Raw genomic sequence first — 19,520 nt, 5'->3', positions numbered from 1 at the left:
TATCTACGTTTCCGCGTTTCAGGCGCAAGGCGAACTTGGCAAGCCCTCCCGGCGGTGGTTGGGGAACACTTTGTGCCCAGCGTCCGCCCGCTGGGCCCTCCTCCTTCCCTCCGGCGCCGCAGGGCCTGGGAGCCTGCGCTGTCCCTGGGTTTGGGGTCTTTGGAACCCGAGTACCTTGCACCTGGACAGCAGCTCTGAGCTCGCACGCTTTGTTCCGTGTCGTCACCGATCTCTTGATCTACGAGTGTCCAAATGTGAACATCGCGCTTAGTCAAGAGGGTCATATAGATGCGTGGCCCATTTTAAAACAAAGCTCAATTATAAGCGCGCCGCGGCTATTTATTCCAGCCTAGTCTCAGATCCCCGAGGGCTGCTGTCAACTAGCACCCGCAGGAAGCTCCATTCCGGGTACGGAACCGAGTGACCGGTTTGAGACCTTCAGCTTGTTCAGGTCCAAACTGCAAGAGCCGAGGCAGATCGCGGGGTGACGAGTGGAGGAACGAGTCTCCCATTTGGTGTAATGGGACGTACTGCGTGCTTGGTGGCTGTACTTCAAGCGCTGAAGGTGGCGGGGATAGTAATGTCTCTATCTCAGGGACCCCCATCTTCCCACGGTCCCCGATCCCGCCTGACCAGGGCTGCACGCGATGCGCTGGCTCTAAAGTGCGTCACAGACCGCACCGGCCGTGCTGCTCCACCGGCTTGGGTGAGGTTGGCGCCGGGCCAGCACGGGCTGGGCCAGCAGCGCCTGGGCCATCACCCCGCCTAGAGACCCGGGCGTGGAAAGCGCTCAAGTTGCGCAGCACCGGGATCGCAGCCGGGGACACTCTCCGCTAGGGGCTAGGCGCCCCATTGGTCTCGGCAACTCTCCGGGGCACTAGGTGACACCCCCTCGGTTCCTTAGGCGCACGGAGCTCAAGAGATTTCTTCAGGATAAACTACGCGGCGGCCTCCCTGGGCTCTTTGCCCCGCCCCGGGTCTCCGCCCCCTCCCTTTGGCTAGGGATCCTGGACCCGGCGGCGACCACTTAAGAAGCTCGAGCAGCCAGGACCGAGAGGCGGCTGGGGGCCGCGGAGCCGCTGGCCATCGACTCTCACCGCCATGTGACACGGTCCTCCGGCCTGCTATCCCAGTGCCAGCAGCGCCCGCTCCCTGCCGCGCTGCGCATCATGCGCCCGCCGCCCGAGCCCCAACCCGCGCAGAATCCCGGCCTCCGTAGGCAGGTAGAGCCTCCTGGGCAGCTCCTGCGTCTCTTCTACTGCACGGTCCTGGTGTGTTCCAAAGAGACCTCCGCACTCACCGATTTCTCTGGTAAGAGCTCTCTTGCTTGCCACGAGCCCGCGTTCCCCTCGCTGTTGCCCAGGTGAGAGGTAGGCTGGGAGTTGCCTCTGCTGGGGGCTCGACCTGGTTGGATTAAAGTTGAAGTGTACTCCCTAAGCAGTTTTCTTGCCTGGTGGGAGCACTTGGTGTGGTGTTTAGGTTGATTGGAGTAAGGGAACCATCTCTTCCTAACGATGGACCTGTAAGATCTTTAAAGTTTTTCGCGGTGCTCTTGACCTCTGTTAGTTTCCTGGACACCTGCGGTTCAGCCCTGACCTTCTTGTGTTCACTAGAGGGTCCCTAAATTGAGGCCGGTACCACGCCCGGCGCTGGAAGAGAACCGTATTCTGGACGAACAGTTGTGCTTGGCTGGCCACCCACATGATAAGGGTGCGTCCCAGCCAGACTCAGGGGTACCCATGTAAGGAGACTAGCTCAGAACACGCTGAACCCAAAGTCCAAGCAGGTCCCTAGGGAGGGAGCCTGGGAAGATTGGAGGTCTGGTGGAGATGCCTTGAGAGACTCATAGAAGCTGACAGCAGAGAATACTCAGAGGCATGAGTGTACAGCAAATGGTGCCAGCACTCCCCACGCGCCCACCACACACACACACACACACACACACACACACACGAGAGAGAGACAGAGAGACAGAGAGAGAGACAGAGAGACAGAGAGAGAGAGACTTCATCCTACCAAGGCAAAGATCAATGCTTTTCTTTAGCGAATTCACCTACCCCCAACCTCAGCAAAAGATTTTAGCGAGGTGTGAGGTGGCAGGTGGCAGGTGTGGCTGTGGCGTTTAGAAGGTGACAAATGTCTTTTTTTGTAACAGCCCGAGTGTCCATTTGCTCCGTAGATTTTTCCATCACGCCAGGGATGTAGCTCTGTGCCCTTTGCTTCCCTTTCTCTTGGGACTTTCTGCCCAGCTCAGGCTAGGGACTCTAACAAGCCCCTCCCTACAGGGTTTTGTTCTGTTCTGTTTTTCGGTATGATTGTGATAAAGAGTCACCCCTCCGTGCTGCTGCGTGACAGACTACCAAGCAAAGAATCTGGAAGAGCAGACTTGAGTTGGCTTTCTGGTTTGCTTACAGAGAATGTCATTCATTGTTAGCTGAGAGCCCATAGGTCAGAGGTTCTTTGCCTAGAATATTTAATGTCAAGGCAGTGTTCCTGCCTGGCCAAGGAAGCAAGATCCGCCTGTTTGGCGAGCAAACCGAGGCTCTTAAAAACAAGCCGAGGAGAATCAAAACTCTGGTAAATGGGCTGGGGAAAGTCATTGTTTTTTTTTTTTTTTAAGCACTATTGACTTTTTTCTTTAATTGAACTTTCTTGGCTTCCATAAAGATTCTGTGTTTGCTGATTTAAGCTGTGGCGAGCAGCTCTGAGCTTTTAGCCACTGTCTTGCCCCGGTTATTGTAAGGAAAGAATTAAAAGCTGAATAACTGCCTCCCCCCATCCTTGGTGACATCATTACAACTGAACAAATATTGCTTTAGGCAAATTGCGACGAAACTCCTCCTCCCCACCACCAGATTATAGACTTTTAGAATTTGTTTCTTGAGGGAAGCAGTTGCAATACTAACAGTGTGTACGTTATCACACAAGTCTGGAAATGAACTGTGCCCCACAAAAACATTCTGTGGATCTGGGCTATAGACAGGGAGGCAGCCACCCGAGAGAAGCAAGTGCTTGTTTGAAGGTTTTTAAGTAATGAGGTTGATGAATGACTTTTCCTGCTGTTTTCCATGAGATCCAGGGTTTCCAAGAGTCAACAGCAGGTGGTGGCATTGCCAGGTCCTCTCACCTTTCCTCCTTGCTGTCTAGAAACACATGATCCTGTCTTCCCAAACCATAGCACTCTCAGGTTTAAACACAAGTTCTGGATAATATGGGATAGGGAAACATCCAAAGGGTCTTAGAAAGAGAGAGAGAGAGCCAAAGCTGGGCCGTTTTGTTTTAAATCGAAGCAAATCCTCCAACCAGGCGATAGAGGGGGAATCCTAGCTCCCAATGGACAGTGTGGGGATCAGTCGGGAGTGCTGGCCTCACCAATTGATTTCCTATGGCCTCAAAGGGCCCTGCTTGCTCTTCTGGGGCGAGGCAGGCCTGTTCCCTTTTATGAGTTTGGCAAGTGTGTAGAAGGGGAACAGAAATAGTGGACTCTCCCCTGCGGAGCTCTCCCACAATAGCCCGGGGCGAGGGAGCACGTGTGACAATACAGCCACTTGTTTTCTATGGAATGGAACATCAAGAAGGTGTGGAGGAGAGAGGGGGGTCAGGACCCCCTGGCCTCATGGAGAAAACCAGAGAAAGTATCCATGTGAAAGTCCCACAAGACAGTGGGCCCCCGTTGGAGGGCCCCTGTCAGTCATACAGTGCGGAACATCCCTGCTGTTTGAGAACATTACTTAATGTCTACCGCCCTTTCGCAGCTTTCCCAGGCTGTCGCTTGAGGCTGTCAGCTGGTGTCATTTTTCCTGGGTCACTGATTTTTTTTCTAGCATTAGATCTCTTAATGATCCAAAAGCTGCACGGTGGCCTTTCCTCCTCTCTGTGCTTGGGACTTGGGCTAATCATCCCCAACCCTGCTGGGGCCCAGGCTCCCTGGTACCCTCTGAAGATTTTGGGCTTCCAGGCTGTGGTGGTCACTGAAAGACTACCATCGCTTTATTAAAAATGTATCCCAGGACAGACAAGCTGGCTCAGGGAGTAAAGGCACTTGCTACCAAGCCTGACGACCTGAATTTGATATCTGGACCCTCACTGTTGAAGGAGAAGACACACCTTTAATCCCACAGGCAAAGGTAGGCAGATCTCTGAATTTGAGGCCAGCCTGCTCTACAGAGTGAGTCTATAGAGAAATCCTGTCTTAAAAACAAGAAACAAAGGAAAATCACTGACTACTCTTCCAGAGGTCTCGGGCTTAGTTTCCAGCACCTATATGTCATTACTCTGTTTCCAGGGCACCCAGGGCACACTCTCCTAGTTTCCTCAAGAGTCAGACATGCACATGGTACATGTATGTACAAGCAGGGAAACACATATACACGTAAAATTTTTTAAAATATTTATTTGTTATGTATACAATATTCTGTCTGTGTGTATGTCTGAAGGCCAGAAGAGGGCCGAGACCTCATTACAGATGGCTGTGAGCCACCATGTGGTTGCTGGGAATTGAACTCAGGACCTTTGGAAGAGGAGGCAATGCTCTTAAACTCTGAGCCATCTCTCCAGCCCTACACGTAACATTTAAAAATCTTTTTAAAGCTTTTAAATTAAAAAAAATACTTCTTTAAAGAAACAGTTTGAAAGGCTAGGTATCTAAGATTAACATTTGATCTCTGTCCTTGGTTTATAGACAACTGACTTCTCATCCTTCTGTGTCTGTCTGTGTCCTCATCTCTTCTAAGGCCATCAATCAGACTGAGTCAGGGCTCACATGAATGGCTCTATCTTAATTTAATCACCCATTTAACAGTATGCCTTCAAGTATACTCCCATTCTAATGTGACTCTGGGTGACTCACAAATCTGTCTGTCACACAGGCCATCCGCAACCCAACACATAGACCTGACTGGAAGTTCTATGTTCCACAGGCCAGAATTTCAGGATGTGATACAGTGGGCATTGGAGGCCAAGTCCTGGGAAGGGGACAGGGCATGCATAATTCTTCATTTTCAGGAAGCTAACTTTTCCTATTTTACACCCGGACAAACAACGTGTAACCCTAGAAGTATATAGATTGATCTGGGGAGCTAAATGCATGGTGTTCAGCTGTATTCCAGGGCTTCTGTTGAGATGACCTGCAGACATCCAGGCACTGGGGTCTTCTAAGGTTTCCCAGGCAATCCCAAGGTGCAGTCAGTTGAGAGGCACTGTGCCGATGCTCTGAGGACAGAGCCACCTCTCCTGTTCATATTTCAGCCCACACAGAGCATGGCTGACTGGGGTCCTCTTCCGCATCCGCCCAAGGTGCACCACTGGGGGACCCAGCCTGCTACTCCTCAACTGTCATCACCTCCCAACACCTACATGCGCACACGCAAATGTACACACACCCATGTCTGCATTCTGTTATGCCTCAGTTATAGTGTCCTTTCACCTAGGAGTCATTGTCACTTGAAAAAATGTTAGAGCGTGAAAAGCAAGCTCATGCCAGAAGGAAAACAAACTGAATGTCCGAGTTGTCTGACTCTTGTGGAAGAAGGGAGGAAGGACAAGAGTCTCGAACTGCTTGTCTGTTTCCATGGAAAGCAGCTGAAAAATGCATCTGAAAATGTCCCGCTGGCCCCTTCTGTGGTAAAGAGGTGCCTCAGCTCACGAGCGCCATTATTGATGGCCATGGTCTCCCAGGTGCTGTATTGGAAAGGGCAGCCTAGCAGCAGAGTCCCAGGGAAGAGACAGCAAGAAGGAATGGAATTAATTGAGTTCAGTGTTATTTGATTCCAGCCCTGTAGCAACCCCTGGGTGAGTATTAGTCGCATTTACAGACAAGAACTTGTCCTTGAATAGGGCAACTAATCTGCCCCAACGCCCCAGCTGGGAGAACAAGAGCTACCTCCAACACTGAACTGGGGCTAGCCTAGCGGATTGGCCTTTGATGGTGTCAAGGAACAGGACAACAAAAATGTGTCTACAATTTGCCTAGCCTTCCTAGATAGTTCCTGGGGTGACCACTGCTGTCTCAGGTGTCTACTGAGGAGACACAGCTTCTTGTCATGGTAGCTGGGAAGAGGCTGCAGTTATGGGAGATACACACGATTTATCTCTCGGTATCTTCTGAGGGGTGATTAAGGACTCCCAGGGACATCAAATGCTCCTTTCTACGAGGACATTTTGTCTAAGTATAAACTACGCAGCTCCTGTCGGGGGATTTCAGACATTGCTTACCATACCTATCATAGCCAAAGTTTCATGCAAGTAGTTGTTTATATTGTTAGGAGAATGGTCACAAGGAAAAAGAATCTGTACCCATTCAAACAGGCGTAAGTGTATGTGGTGGGTATGTGTGTGGTTTTGAGTAAGAGTCTCATGAAGCTCAACTTGCCTCAGACTCTCTATGTAGCTAGCTGAGGATGTCATTGAACTCCTTATGTTCTTATCTTTGCCTCCAGAGTGCCAGGATTACAAGCATACGCCTCCAGAATTAGCTTCAGGTGTGCACGCATGTAATTGAAGGCCAGGCATGGTGGTGCACGCCTTCAGTCATAGCTTTCAGTCGGGAGCAGAGGCAGGCAGACTTTGGGTTTGAGGTCAGCTGGTCTACATAGTGAGTAGAGCCAGAAGTCCACTACAAACAAACAAATTTTTGATCTGTGGTATGTTGAATCCTTCAGTATTTCCCATGCCTATGGAGGCAGGTCATATTTGTGGCTCTATCTTGAAAAAGAAAAGACATTTTTGTTTATAATTGAAATTTACATTGACAGTTGAACAGCGTATAATTTATAGATAAATACACACATAGTAGAGGTATGTTCTCAGACTGTTTTGATTGATGGGTCATGATTTAAAATGTGGAGGTCACTGGTCTTTTCCCCCACTCTGTCAGCTTAGTACTGTAGCCCCCCTGAAGAGGCACCAGGTGAAGGCTAACAAGACATCTGCCCCCTGACCCATAGCCCATCCCTGACTGCTTGCTTTGCCTGATTCTTCCCAGATCTCCGGATTTGAGCCGAGGACTCGTCTGGTTTCACAACCCCATACGCTTATCATTTGGGCTAAGAAATGACCCAAGAAAGTAGGGCAAAGGTTCTTCGAACTTTTATGAGAGGCTTTTACTGTTTGAATGCAGCTGTTGTGTCTGTGTCTTTTGGTAAAGAAGTTGTTTGCTTAGGAGCATAAATCATGGGGTTGCTAAGATTGTAGCACTACAAGGAGATGCCCAGATGGAAGAGACTGGCCCAGCTTTCCTCCCCTCAGAAGGGGGAGCCAGTTACCGACCCCTAGGTGTGGTCATCTCCAGTCAAAAGTCTGGCCTAGCACACACATGGGCCTAGCACACACAGGCAGTGGCCTCCTCGCTTGGTTTCCCTCAGAACAAGTGAGCAGCATTGAGTTAAGATAACCCTTGGTTTAGCAGACGAGAAGCAAATCTACTTCAGATGCTGTTCCATGAGTTTCATGCTCACATGCATTCACTCCTCATGGCTTTCGCCTTACTATGATGTCATGTAGCATTGAGGGGTTTAGAGTAATTCCACCTTTGTAATGGCCATTGCTTATTTTACCAGAGCCTACTTTCCCAGGACTTACACGCAATTCTTATTCCATGTCCTACCCAGAAAAATAAATACGTAGATGTAAATGGGAAACCACGCTTCTCTATTTATTAAAATATAAATGAAATATCACTACAAGAAATGAAAGAGGGAATCCCCCAAATGAGAAAAGAGCAAAGTCTACCGTGAAAAAGATGCCCAATTGAAGGAAAGATAAACGAACTCCTGACATGACGAACACATTGACTGAAATGAACATCTTTGTAGACAGGTCAAGGAATAGATTAGACAGAGCCAAAGACAGAAACAGTGACATGGAAATACTAGAGATATTGTTCAGGATGAAGTAGAAAGGATAAATGCTTACAAAAATTCTGTAGAAAATGGTAAGGAAATCTATAGGCATATAGGATGGAAGGGAAAGTTCACACACACACACACACACACACACACACACACACACACACACACGTCAATTCTTCAGAAAGAGAAAATGAGAAAGAGGCAACACTCATCAGAGTCACAGAATGAGTTTGCAGGAATTGCTGGGAGATTCTGCTTCTAAGCATCTCAAGTCAGGTAATTCACAGATACATCAAGTCTGTAAAACGCTCAAAACAAGCAAACCAAGGGAAAAATATTATCTATAAGGTCTCTCCAGCAACAGCACCAGGAGATAAAACCTCATGCTTCTAGGGAAAAGAAAATGTAAACAACCCTCAGCCTGGAGCTATAGATGGTCAAACTATTGACTAAGATGAGTCTGAAGTGAAGACTCTTTTCCCAGTAATAAGTCTTCACCGAAAGAATGGCTTTGGGGCGTCTTTGTGCAGGACCCTAAGGGTAGGATGCCTGAGAAAGAACCAGTGATGAGCACAGAGTCCAGACAACTCTGAATTCGCTCTCTCACTTTCCTTGCCTTGTCTTCACTCTGGAATGGTGTCTCAGTCACTGTCCTAGTGCTGAGAGGAGACTCCATAGCCAAGGCAACTGACAGATGGAAGCATTTAACTGGGGGCTTGATTACAGTTTCAGAGGGTTAGTCTGTTATCATCACGGTGGGGAGCATGGTGGCATGCGGGCACGGCATGGTGCTGGAGAAGGAGCTGAGAGCTTTGGAGGGGGGCGGGGAGAGACTGGCACGGGTCCACCCACTTTACAGTGACATGCCTCCCTCAGTAAGGCCATACTTCCTAGTCCTTCTCTAGCAGTTCATCAACTGGGGGCTAACCATACAAATATGTGAGTCTATGGGGGTCATTTTCATCCAAACCGCAAGCAGCATCCCTTCTCCCCTCCTCCTCCTCCTCCTCCTTCTCCTTCAACAAAGTCTCACTAAATAGATCTATAGGCCTGGAACCCTCACAGAAATCTGTCTGCCTCGGTCTCTCAAGTACGGGAATAAAATTGTGTGCTGCCATGCTGACTTGCATTATCTTTATCTTAAGAGTGATGTCCTTTGGGTATCTTTTCTCCTCCTGCTATCAAACCCAGGACTTCAAGCACGCCAGGCAGGTACCCTGTCACTGAGCTGCGTCTCCAGTCCAGGCAGCTTATCTTTTTCTTTTGTCTGAATTCCTGTGGCCCTTTCTTGACCAACTTGAGCTCCTCCATTGACTACCAGCCTGAATCATCCCCTCCCCCAGATAAGCCTTGGTCCCAAGGGCGTTGTGGGAGAGGAAAAGGAACATCCTAAAGTCTCTCAGGCATCAGATGCCAGGCCAGATCCATGGCCAGTAGGATGAGCTGCTCTTGTCCTGTCCTTGGTTTCAATGGATTCATGGGCATAAGAATCACCAGAGAGGCATTTGAAGGATAGATAATAGAATTGCCAGGTCATAGACTCTAAAATAATAATCAAAGCAGAGAGCTAGAACCGAGTGTTTCATATTGTTCCCACACACCTGGCAGATGACTGAATGCAGGTCTTACACTTTCATGTGTGTCTGACTCACAATTTCGCCAACACCTGTACCCTTAGAGGACTCAGGCCCCAACATTGAACTTTCTCTGCTTTAACAAGTTAGAAGTTGAAGTGGTGCTTGGGGCTAGTAGTTTCACCTCAACAGCCAAGTTTCCAAACACAGAACAAACTAAGTCCAGGCAACCAGGCAACCTTGAAATTCACCACTGGGGCTGCTGAATCCGAGCCGTGTTTACGAATGGTCTGATTTCATGCGTTCCTTGGACGTCCCTTGAATACAAATAGCCTCATTTGGGGTCAGAGGAGCAGGAGGAAGAAATCTAAGAAAGATCTCCAAAACAAATCTTGAATTCGGATGAGTATAATGGAGTGTAATCTCGTTTCGAGTCTGTCAGCATTCCTTTGATGATTACAAATGAGTCCCTTCTCCCCGGCAATGTGGGGAATAATCTGGATAAAATAACCCTTTTTGTCTGCAAAGGCCCGCGCGATGCTTACTCCTGACAGCTCTCCGAGTAGGGTTTCAGAGTCTAAGGGGCGCTCACTATGCCCCCGAGCCACCTCCTTTCTTTTTCTTTACTTAGAAAACTTTTCATGTTTGGCCACTTCTATAATTCTCAGGTTTGAAATCATAAATCATTATACTGTCCTAAGGAACAAGAGACCTGTCACTGAGTCCCCTCCCTCCCCCTCCCTTGCCTGCTGGACAGAAGACAGGTGGAAATGGGAATGAATGATCTTATCTAGAAAGCCAATTTGTGCAGTCACTGAAGGATAGACTTTAAGAATGCAGACAAAGTGACAGCCCCTTCTCAGTAGAAAAAAAATGAAAAAAAATGCAAGTTCAGGCTTCTTTTGGTCTCTTTGGTTGTGAAACACCAGGGACCGTCATTGGTAATTCTGCTTTCCATTTTGTGAGCCTCAGATGATTAAACACTTATCCCAAAGCATATGATCAAAATGACCCATGGGAGGGTCAGCCTGGAGGCAGAAGCTCCTCCACAGCCCTGGAAGGGGGAGCTGCTGCAGCCAGTTCCCTGGATCTTGTGGTTTCTCTGATCTGTCTTACCTCTTTCACTTCCAGGTCAAGTTCAGAGGTCCTCCTGTTCTGACTTCCCTTTTCCTTAAGTCGCCTGGCTCTTTGAGGTGGATTAAATAAGAAATGTCTCCCATAAGCTCATTTATTTGAGCACCTGATCCTAGTGAGTGGTGCCCTTTGGGAGGTTTAGGAAATGTGGCCTTCCTAGGGGAAGTGTGTCCCTGTAGGCGTATTTGAGAGTTTGAGATCTTGCCCCACTCCAAGGTCTTGCTCTGCTTCATGTGTGTGGTTGAAGATGTGAGCCCTCAACTTCCTGTTCCTGCTGGCAAGCCTGCCCGTTGCTGCCACGCCTCCCTGCTGTAATGGACTCTTACCCTCCAGAACCATAAGCCAGAAGAAACTGTTTCTTTCATAAGTTGTGCTTGGTCATAGTATTTTACCACAGCCAATAGAAAAGTAACCAATACACCCCTTAAAAGTATAAACCAATCCCGTGCCGCCAAAGGACTCCCACTCCCCTCGCCCAATGCCTGCCTGCCTACCTAGGGGAAGTGTGGCTCTCTTGAAGGGTTAATGAAAAGCAGAATGATTTTACATCTAGATAATGTTGGGCAATGTCTGTAGGCTACTTTACAGTTTTGAGGGGTACTAGCGGAACTGGGGCTGATCACGTGACGATGCCGCTAAGCATGTTCCGGCGCACAAGGCAGCTGTGGGGGTAGGGGTCACCAGTCCCGGCTGAGGCGGAGGAACCTGGAGTAGCCCAGCAGAGCCCTCCCTGTCTCATTCCCACCCTGCTGGAACTTGAAGAAATTAAAACGCTTAATTTTTTCACATTATTTACTTACTTCTGTGTGTGAGCACGTGTGTGAACATATGTATGTGCTACACAGGGGAAGGTCAGAGGACAGTGTGTGGGTCCTGCGGATTGAACTCAAGGCGTCAGACTTGGCTGTAGGTGCCTTTGCCTGCTAAGGATTTTGTCAGCGTTTAAAACACTCGAACCAGGAGTTCCAAGACACTGACAGCTCACATCCCAAAGCCCACGCCTTCTCAGTTCCTCCAGACTGGGAGGGATGAAAGCCCCTCTGTTAAGGTGCTTCTCCACTCTGCCCCGTGGTTTGTGCTCGGTCCTTCCCACCCGCTTCCTTTCCTCTAAGGGACTGGCTGTGTCTTTGGGCCCCTTTCCCTCCTCATTTCAAGCTCAGCCATTTGCTGCCAGCAGGAGCCAGTTACAAGGCTGCGCCGGGAAGACAGCCAGGCTTGAAGTCTCTGCTTGCTGGAAGCCTGAGCAAGGATGCGTTTGCCACACACCTCAGTTATCTCGAAATCGCAGTCAACAATGACCTGCAGGGCTTGGTTTGATCTGAGTCTCATAAGGGAAGGAGGACAGGAAGTCCTATACACTGAATGAAGATCTGCTTTTCTTTGGAATCCCCGTGGGCTTCCTCTCCCCTTCCCTTCAGTCATCCCCATCTCTCTGCCCACCACCCCAGCTGCCTCAGCACACCCACTTGCGGACAGCCCCCGGCAGGCACACACAAACACATTGCTTTGAGGCAGCTGTGACTTCCCTGTGATGCACGTCACGTACTTCCTAGGACACATGTGGAGCTATGTGACACTGTGGGCCCACCTGAGAAGAGGTGAGCCCACCACTACCTCCCACCTGGAGGCTGCAAGGTTTCCGGATGGTTCCCCCTTCCATACCATGCTCGCTCCTGTCACCTCAACGCTACGCAAAGTATTTCCTTCTCTCAGACTCAGAAAATCTGCTATTGTTTCCAAGAGAGCGAGTGGGGGGTACTGGCAGGAACGGGTAGGCAGTATTTGAACAGCTTCGTGACTCAGTCCATCTGAATTTCGAAGCGTTTTAAGAGCTTTGTCCAAAAAGGGAATGAAAAAAAAAGGTCTATTGTATGGTTCTTGGCACTGGAGAAAATAGCGAGCCTGTCAGAACCCTGTTTCAGATTTGATTTTCAAGTGGGTGATGTAAGAAGGCTGGCCAACAGTGAGGGCTTTGCTCATTTTCTCATTCCTGCTCATTCAGGGACCCTGGAACTTAGGTTTTCGGATCCAACGCATGTTGACATTGAAGCGTCTTTTCTTGTTACTCCCTCTTAGTAAAAACACATCCTGTCCTAGGCAAAGATTGGGTTGCCTTTTAGATGAGCGTGGTTAACTGAAGAAAAAGAAAAACACATTTGAGTACTATTCGCATGTGTTTCGTATGTTATCCACAGTGTAGCTCCTTCTCAGCGGCCTCCTCAGACCCCCAACTCTGAGGGTACTCACGGTCCTTCTGTGATGTGCCACCGGCTTAGCACGTAACCTGGGCGCATCCTCCCGTGTGCACATACATTCTCCCACTTATTTCTAGATTACATGACGACATGGAACACTATGCAAATAGTTGACATAATTATCTGGGAGCTAATGGCAAGAAAATTGGTCTTAATATTCAGTACAGACACTGCTTTCCCCCAAGTGTTTTCAATGCACGGTTGGTTGAGCCCATGGGTCTGGGATCCATGGTTACAGAGGCCAGCTGCACACATTTTCAGAGCTGGGTCTTGTACACTGTTTCCCCCTCAATGCCGTTTGAGAAGGGAGGCCCAGAGACTTTCCTGAGCTGCCCTGACACCCTGTAAACTCAATGCTTACTCCTGGGTTTGGCTGTCCTAAAAATGAGTGAGGAAACCTGGGTGCTAATCTTACTCTTCCTTCCCTTTCTTCCCTGACATGAGTACATATGAGGCCTCCCTCCATCTGTCTTTCCCTGCTGTTAACCGTTACATACAAAGAACGGAACATCACACTCAACCTCTGGGTCCTTCTGAGCCGTGAAGAACTGGTGACACTCTGGTTGGGGAATCTTGTCACAGTGTGACCAACAATCTATCCTCGTGATGGGGCAACTGTCTTCTCATTTGAGTTCTCTGTCTAGTACCACACATCCCTAGCAAAACAACTTGGATGTCCTTCTTTCTGGCTTCCAGAAAGTCTCTTACAGTCCTGAAGAAGGTTTTTGTTTTGTTTCTATAATAAGAAATGTATGAGCATGACTACTATTATGTAATATAAAGCATCGATCATTAAAAAAAAATGTAACATGGTGCAATATGGAGAACCCATGATATAACATGGTGTGGGATGTCCTTCTGTATATGTGTTGCTTTTGTTGGTTGATGGATAAAACTGTTTCGGCCAATGGCTTAGCAGAGTAAAGCCAGGCAGGAAATCTGAACAGAGATATGTAGAGAGAGTTGGCAGAGTCAGGGAGATGCCATGTAGCTGCCAAAGGAGACAGATGCCAGGACCTTACCAGTAGGCCACTTCCTCGTGGTGACACACAGATTACTAGAAATGGGTTAATTTAAGATATAAGAGCTAACTATCAATATGCCTAAGCTATTGGCTGAAACAGCTTTATTTATCAACCAATAAAAGCAACACATATACAGAAGGACATTCCGTATCAATAACAAGGATTGCTCTGAACTGATTCTCATATAAAGCAAGACCATAGGCAAGATGAGTTTCTGGAAACAGACATATACTCAACCCTCCTGGCCCAGGTCCTTTGCTGCAAGACAGACCTGAACAAAAGAAATAGCCTAGTTCATTACTGCCGTGTGAGCAGATAAAGCTGAGCAAGAAACCTGTATCTCTAGATGTTCAGTGATGCTCTACGAGCCACCCCCGCAGCCTTCCCCGGAACCTTGTGGAACTTTCTGGAATGTGACTTATTACTGCTAAAGAACCTGATGAAAGCAAGCCCAGTCTGTACCTACGTATTCTCTTTCTATGTGAAGGTAAATTATTAGGTAGGGCTTCGGCAGACCGATGTCCTAACTGAGAGCTTTGCTTTAAAGCATGTTAAGTGTTTGTGAGAATGGGGTAAAATTGCAGTGCAGGAGGTAGGTTGCACATTAGAATAATTGTCATGATTATTATTATTCAGGCAGTGGTGAGGAGTGAGCACTGTCTGACACTATCTGCACTTCAGCAGACTGTGGGCAAGAGTGAATTTGCCAGTTAGAGAGGGGAACCACAGGGGAATTCCACAGCACCATCATCAGCAGCTAAATCCTTTATTAAAGCTGGACCTTAATCAAACTATCACCAAGAAAATCACACGTTAGAATGGAGCTGACCAATAGAGAACACTGCAACCTGCATATGGAAAATTAATATTAAAGCTGGACCTTAATCAAGCTATCACCAAGGAAGTCACACATTAGAATGGAGCTGACCAACAGAGAACACTGCAACCTGCATATGGAAAATTAAATGCTATAACAGCCACTTTAGGGAACGCAAAATAAGGAGGTGAAGTGAACATCCATAGTAAATGTCATTACATAAGATATCATCATTTCAACATGAATCGTGCACCTGTTCATGTAGCATGCCTGTTCATGGGACTCATAAGTAGAGGTCAGAGGGTAACCTCAGCGGTAGTCCTTGCTGCCCTCAGGGGTCTCTCTAACTGTTTGTGGCTCTGTACACCAGGCTAGTTGGCCCAAGAACTTCCAGGAATTCTTGTATCTGTACTATAAGACTGCTCACCACAGGACTGCGGAGTTACTCTGTACTATAGGAGCACTCAACACAAGACTGTGGGGTACCCTAAACTATAGGAGAGCTCACCACAGGACCCTGCGGTTACCCAATACTATAGGACTGCTCACCACATGACCCCAGGGTTACCCTATACTATAGGAGAGATCACCACAGGACCCCAGGGTACCCTATATTATAGGAGAGCTCATCACAGGACCCCAGGGTCACCCAGTACTATAGGAGAGATCACCACAGGACCCCAGGGTTACCCTATACTATAGGAGCACTCACCACAGGACCCCGGGGTACCCTATATTATAGGAGAGCTCATCACAGGACCCCAGAGTTACCCTATACTATAGGAGAGATCACCACAGGACCCCGGGGTTACCCTATACTATAGGAGAGCTCACCACAGGACTGCAGGGTTACCCTATACTATAGGACCACTCACCATATGACCGATTACAGGCATGTGCCTACCACTCTTGCCTTTTACATGACTTCTGGGGATCCAAACTGTAGTCTTCATACTTTTCCAGCATTGAGCCATCTCCCTGGCCCCAGTTCTCACATCTCTTTAGTCTTATTTTAAGCAAGAATAGTCTTATCTTTCAACACTCTGGCATTTGCCACTGTCCCCTAGAGTCCCATGTGCTGGTAGCTGTTGAGTCACCTCTCACCCTGGAGAGGACAGTGTTTTTTTCGGGGTTGGGAACAGGTGTCTTGTAGATCCAAGAAGCATCAGCCATTTTCCCTCAGATGAACTGATTCTCACTTAGCCTGGAACAGTCTTGATTAGAATAGGCAAACATTAATGAAGACAAGACATGAAGAAAGTTCCAGAACCTGAGGCTTTGGGGCTGAGGGAGAGGGGATGAAGGAGTCAGCCTTTGATTTTCTGAGGCTCCACTGAGGGCTGTACTGGACCCACAGAGTTCACTGTTTATTTTGATTAATTCATGTATTACTTAACTTAGTCCTTATGCATGTGTTCATATGTGGTCAACTTTGAGCGCTGCTCCTCAGGAGACGGCCACCTTGTTTTTAGAGACAACTTCTTTCACTGGGACCAGTTTGGTTTTAGGATGTCTTGTCACAGAGCCGTCTGCCTCTGCCTCCCCAGTGATGGATGGAACTGCACCCGAGGCCACCTGCCTGGCGTCTCCCCCAAAGTTTTATGTGGGTTTCGGAGAACAAACTTAGGTCTTCAGGCTTGAGTGGCAAACCCTTCACCAACAGCCAGCCCCTCACTGCTCTCTTTAAATGTCTTTATTAGAACACAGCAGCTCCCTCATTCCAAGCTCCGGTTTACCTCACAGCCCCACCCACCTTATCCTCTGGGAATGGTGGCTTCCAGTTTAGCCCAGGGAAGATTTCTTTTAAGGTGATGTCCAACTAGGCACATCTGGTAAATTGGCTTGTTACCACCTATTGCTCAGCCCCAGGGTAAATACAAGTTCATGGTTTCCCAGAGCCCTTGAACTTGTCAACAGGCAATAAAGAAGATCACCCACGCCATTTAAACTGACTTTGATAAGTAACTGATCACACTTTCATCTCTGTGAAGCCACGTGTTGGCACAGGCTGGCAGGGGTGTTGTTCAGTTCCTCACACTTGACATCTCAGGTCTCCTGCTGGCCCCTGAGAGGCAGTGGAGGACAGGCCGTGAGAAATTTCCTTCTCTACTGTGTTGCTGTGGTTGTCTTTAGTGGCTTATCGGAATGTGTTGTTCCGCTTTCCTCGTTCCCTTCTCTTACTTCGCCTGTTTACTTTCACCTGGGTCTCAAGTGCTGCTAGGAAAACACTGGTTGTTGTGGAGATTGTGACCACAACACAGACTCAGGCTCCTAGCTTCGGGCTCTCCCACATACCTGTGAAGAAAGCAACTGAGCAATGGGGGTAACAACAAAGATGAACTACTCCACAGAGCTGAGGCTGGCTGGGTGGCTGTTAGGCATTGAATTGTGTCTCTACAGAGAGCTGTGGGCTCCTAAGCCTCAGGACAGCAGAATGCGGCCATATTTGGAAAGGGAGCCTTGGCAAAGGTACTAAGTAAGCATGAGGTCATTGGGGTGGGCCTTCCTCCTTGACTGATGCCCTCATACAAGGGAGACTTGGACATAGACACACGTGCACATGGGGAAGACGCCGTGGGAAGTGTGGAATCATATTACTGAGGAACCAAGGGCCCTCCAGAAGGTGGAACCCCAGAGCATCCACACCAACCCTTCCCCAGAGCCTTCAAAAGAAGCGAGGCCCCCAAAACACGATCTTGGACTTCTGGTCTTTAGAAGTGAGAGAAAATTAGTTCCTAATGTTCTAAGTCACCCTATTTCTGGTACCTATTTATAGCAGCTGAAGGATTTAATACTGCAGAGGTCTGAGCACTTCACACTGCTCATTTGATCTCCACGGCCCGCTAAGATACATGTTGACTTTATTTGATACTGACATCTGTGGTGGGAAGCTTGACCAATTTGTTTGAGGTCACATGAGTTAATAAAGCCACACTCTGGTCAGCTTGGTGATGTCCCTTTCCTGCCTCTGCTGTCCTCTTATTCCTTCACATTCCTCCTGTCACCCCTGCCCCTGACGCTTCCTTCTTTATTGTCCTGTCTCTTACATGTTTGCCTTCATAAGTGTTCCCACCCGCGTCCCCGCAGTCACTATTGTCCCCACCCACGTCCCAGCCGTTGCTATTGCCCATAGCTCAGCTGTCACTAACATGCTGGTGACCTGTGAGCCCCTACTTCATCGTCTGTCTCAGAGCTTGTAATCTTGGACCCCGAGGAACATCCTGCAGGCTCAGCCTAGGCAGGAAAGAATTGCAGAGCTTGGTCCTTGGGTACAGGTTTTCCCAGTGAATGATAACACCAGCTTAAACCAGCAGTCATTCTGCCCGAAGCCTTTACAAGTCCCCACCACCCCCTCCTTATTCTAGGGCTAAACTGCCATCTTTACACTCAGAATCAGCTGTGTGATTTGTAGGACACAATGCAAAATTAAAACGTAAACTTCACATTCCTAAACCAGAGAAAATATAATATCTTTATTTTGTCTTTTATAAACATTTTTATAATTTACACACAACACACACACACACGGTTTCACTATGTAGACCAGGCAGGCCTTGAGCCTACAGGAATCCACCCTCCTCTTCCTGGAGCTTACCAAGTAGGCTAGGCTGGCCAGGCAGAGAGCTCCAGAGACGCACCTGTCTCTGGCCCCCCAGTGCTGGGAATACAGTGCATACTGCCATGCCTAGTTTCTTTATGTGGATTCTGGGGCTCACACTCAAGCACTCATGTTTGTGCGACAATCACTTTGCCCGCCAGGCTGTCTCTCCAGTCTTCCAGAAAGTTTCTCTTCCGCTTGATTGACTTGTGCATGGCTTCTACTCCACCTTCCCTCTCTCTTCCTCTGCTGAACATCGGAGGTGACTCTGAGTGAGCCATTGAAACAACCATTGTAAGGGCAGTGAGAGGTGATTGGGGATTCCTATTCAGAAATCCTGCTCCTGAGTCTAAGTGAGAAGCCTTTTCAGCCTGGGAGTAGGTAGGCTGGACCAGAAGCCAGAACTCATCCGAAGCCTCGTCTAAAGGAGGCTTCTTGAACCCAAGTCTCTGTTGGTCGCACCGTTCCTGTTTTGCTGCTATGAAGGCAGTGTCGCCTTGTTGACATCATTTGGGAGGTGTGCAACAGAAAGTTCAAAGCTTCCACCTCTCTTCCTCTATCCAGAAAACCCCTGGGAAGAGTTCAGCAAGTGGGCAAGCTTACAGATGCCAAATCCACAAACGTGGTGTTCACTTGGAAATACGTTAACAAACAGGATCTGGATGCCGTGTGTGCAGAAGGTGCCCAGGAACCAAGGCTGGAAAACAAATTCCCCGGATGGTGGTGGACAGAGCAGACATAGCGAGGGCAGAGGTGTTGGTCACTCAGCTGTCACAAAATGAGGCAACAGGTGGAGAACAGTAAGCGTAGGTGAGGGCGGGCAAGGGAGCTGGGCTCCCAGCGAGACGAAGGAAGTGCAGGGTTCCAGGGCCACTCCCTACCCGAGGAGGAGGTGAAAGCAAGCTCTGCTGTGTGTGCCAGGGAATCAATTAAGGGTGAATACCAAGCTCGAGGCCAGCCCGGCCTAATTACTGTGCAGGCGCCCGTATTTCTTTTCATTTGCTGACTACCAATCCAGCCTCCCCGTGTCTATGAAACACAAGGGCGGGGGGAGTGGGGGAATGCGGTAGGTTACCCGGGTTCTTAGATGAAACCAAAGAACTGAAGGCTGGAGGGTCTGCCCAAATCCTCCACTGAGCCCAGCTCGTGGCTGTGCCAGACGCAGCCAGCCATCTAAGTTGTCCCGAGGTCCCATCGTTCGGATGACACTGCTTAGATCAGATTCAAGCCTTAGGAACCCCAAGATGGTGGTTTTGTGATCTGTTTAGGA

General features: G+C 48.6%; 1 protein-coding gene across 2 annotated transcripts in view; it reads left to right on the top strand.

The window, feature by feature from the left end:
* The first annotated feature begins 224 nt into the window (after positions 1-224).
* Eva1c (eva-1 homolog C) overlaps positions 225-19,520 on the top strand; it is a 74,119-nt gene continuing 54,823 nt past the window's right edge. For both annotated transcript variants that reach the window (XM_041673156.1, XM_041673155.1), the window contains exon 1: positions 225-1,311. In XM_041673156.1, the coding sequence (XP_041529090.1) occupies positions 1,170-1,311 (142 nt within the window). In that variant the 5' untranslated portion in view covers positions 225-1,169. The remainder of the gene's footprint in view (positions 1,312-19,520) is intronic.

This window comes from Microtus oregoni, unplaced genomic scaffold (genome assembly GCF_018167655.1).
Source record: "Microtus oregoni isolate MIOR12 unplaced genomic scaffold, Mior012 000023F_ref0000262, whole genome shotgun sequence".
Lineage (NCBI taxonomy): Eukaryota > Metazoa > Chordata > Mammalia > Rodentia > Cricetidae > Microtus > Microtus oregoni.
Note: the sequence above shows the minus strand (reverse complement) of the source record. Positions and strands in the feature narration are given on the sequence as shown.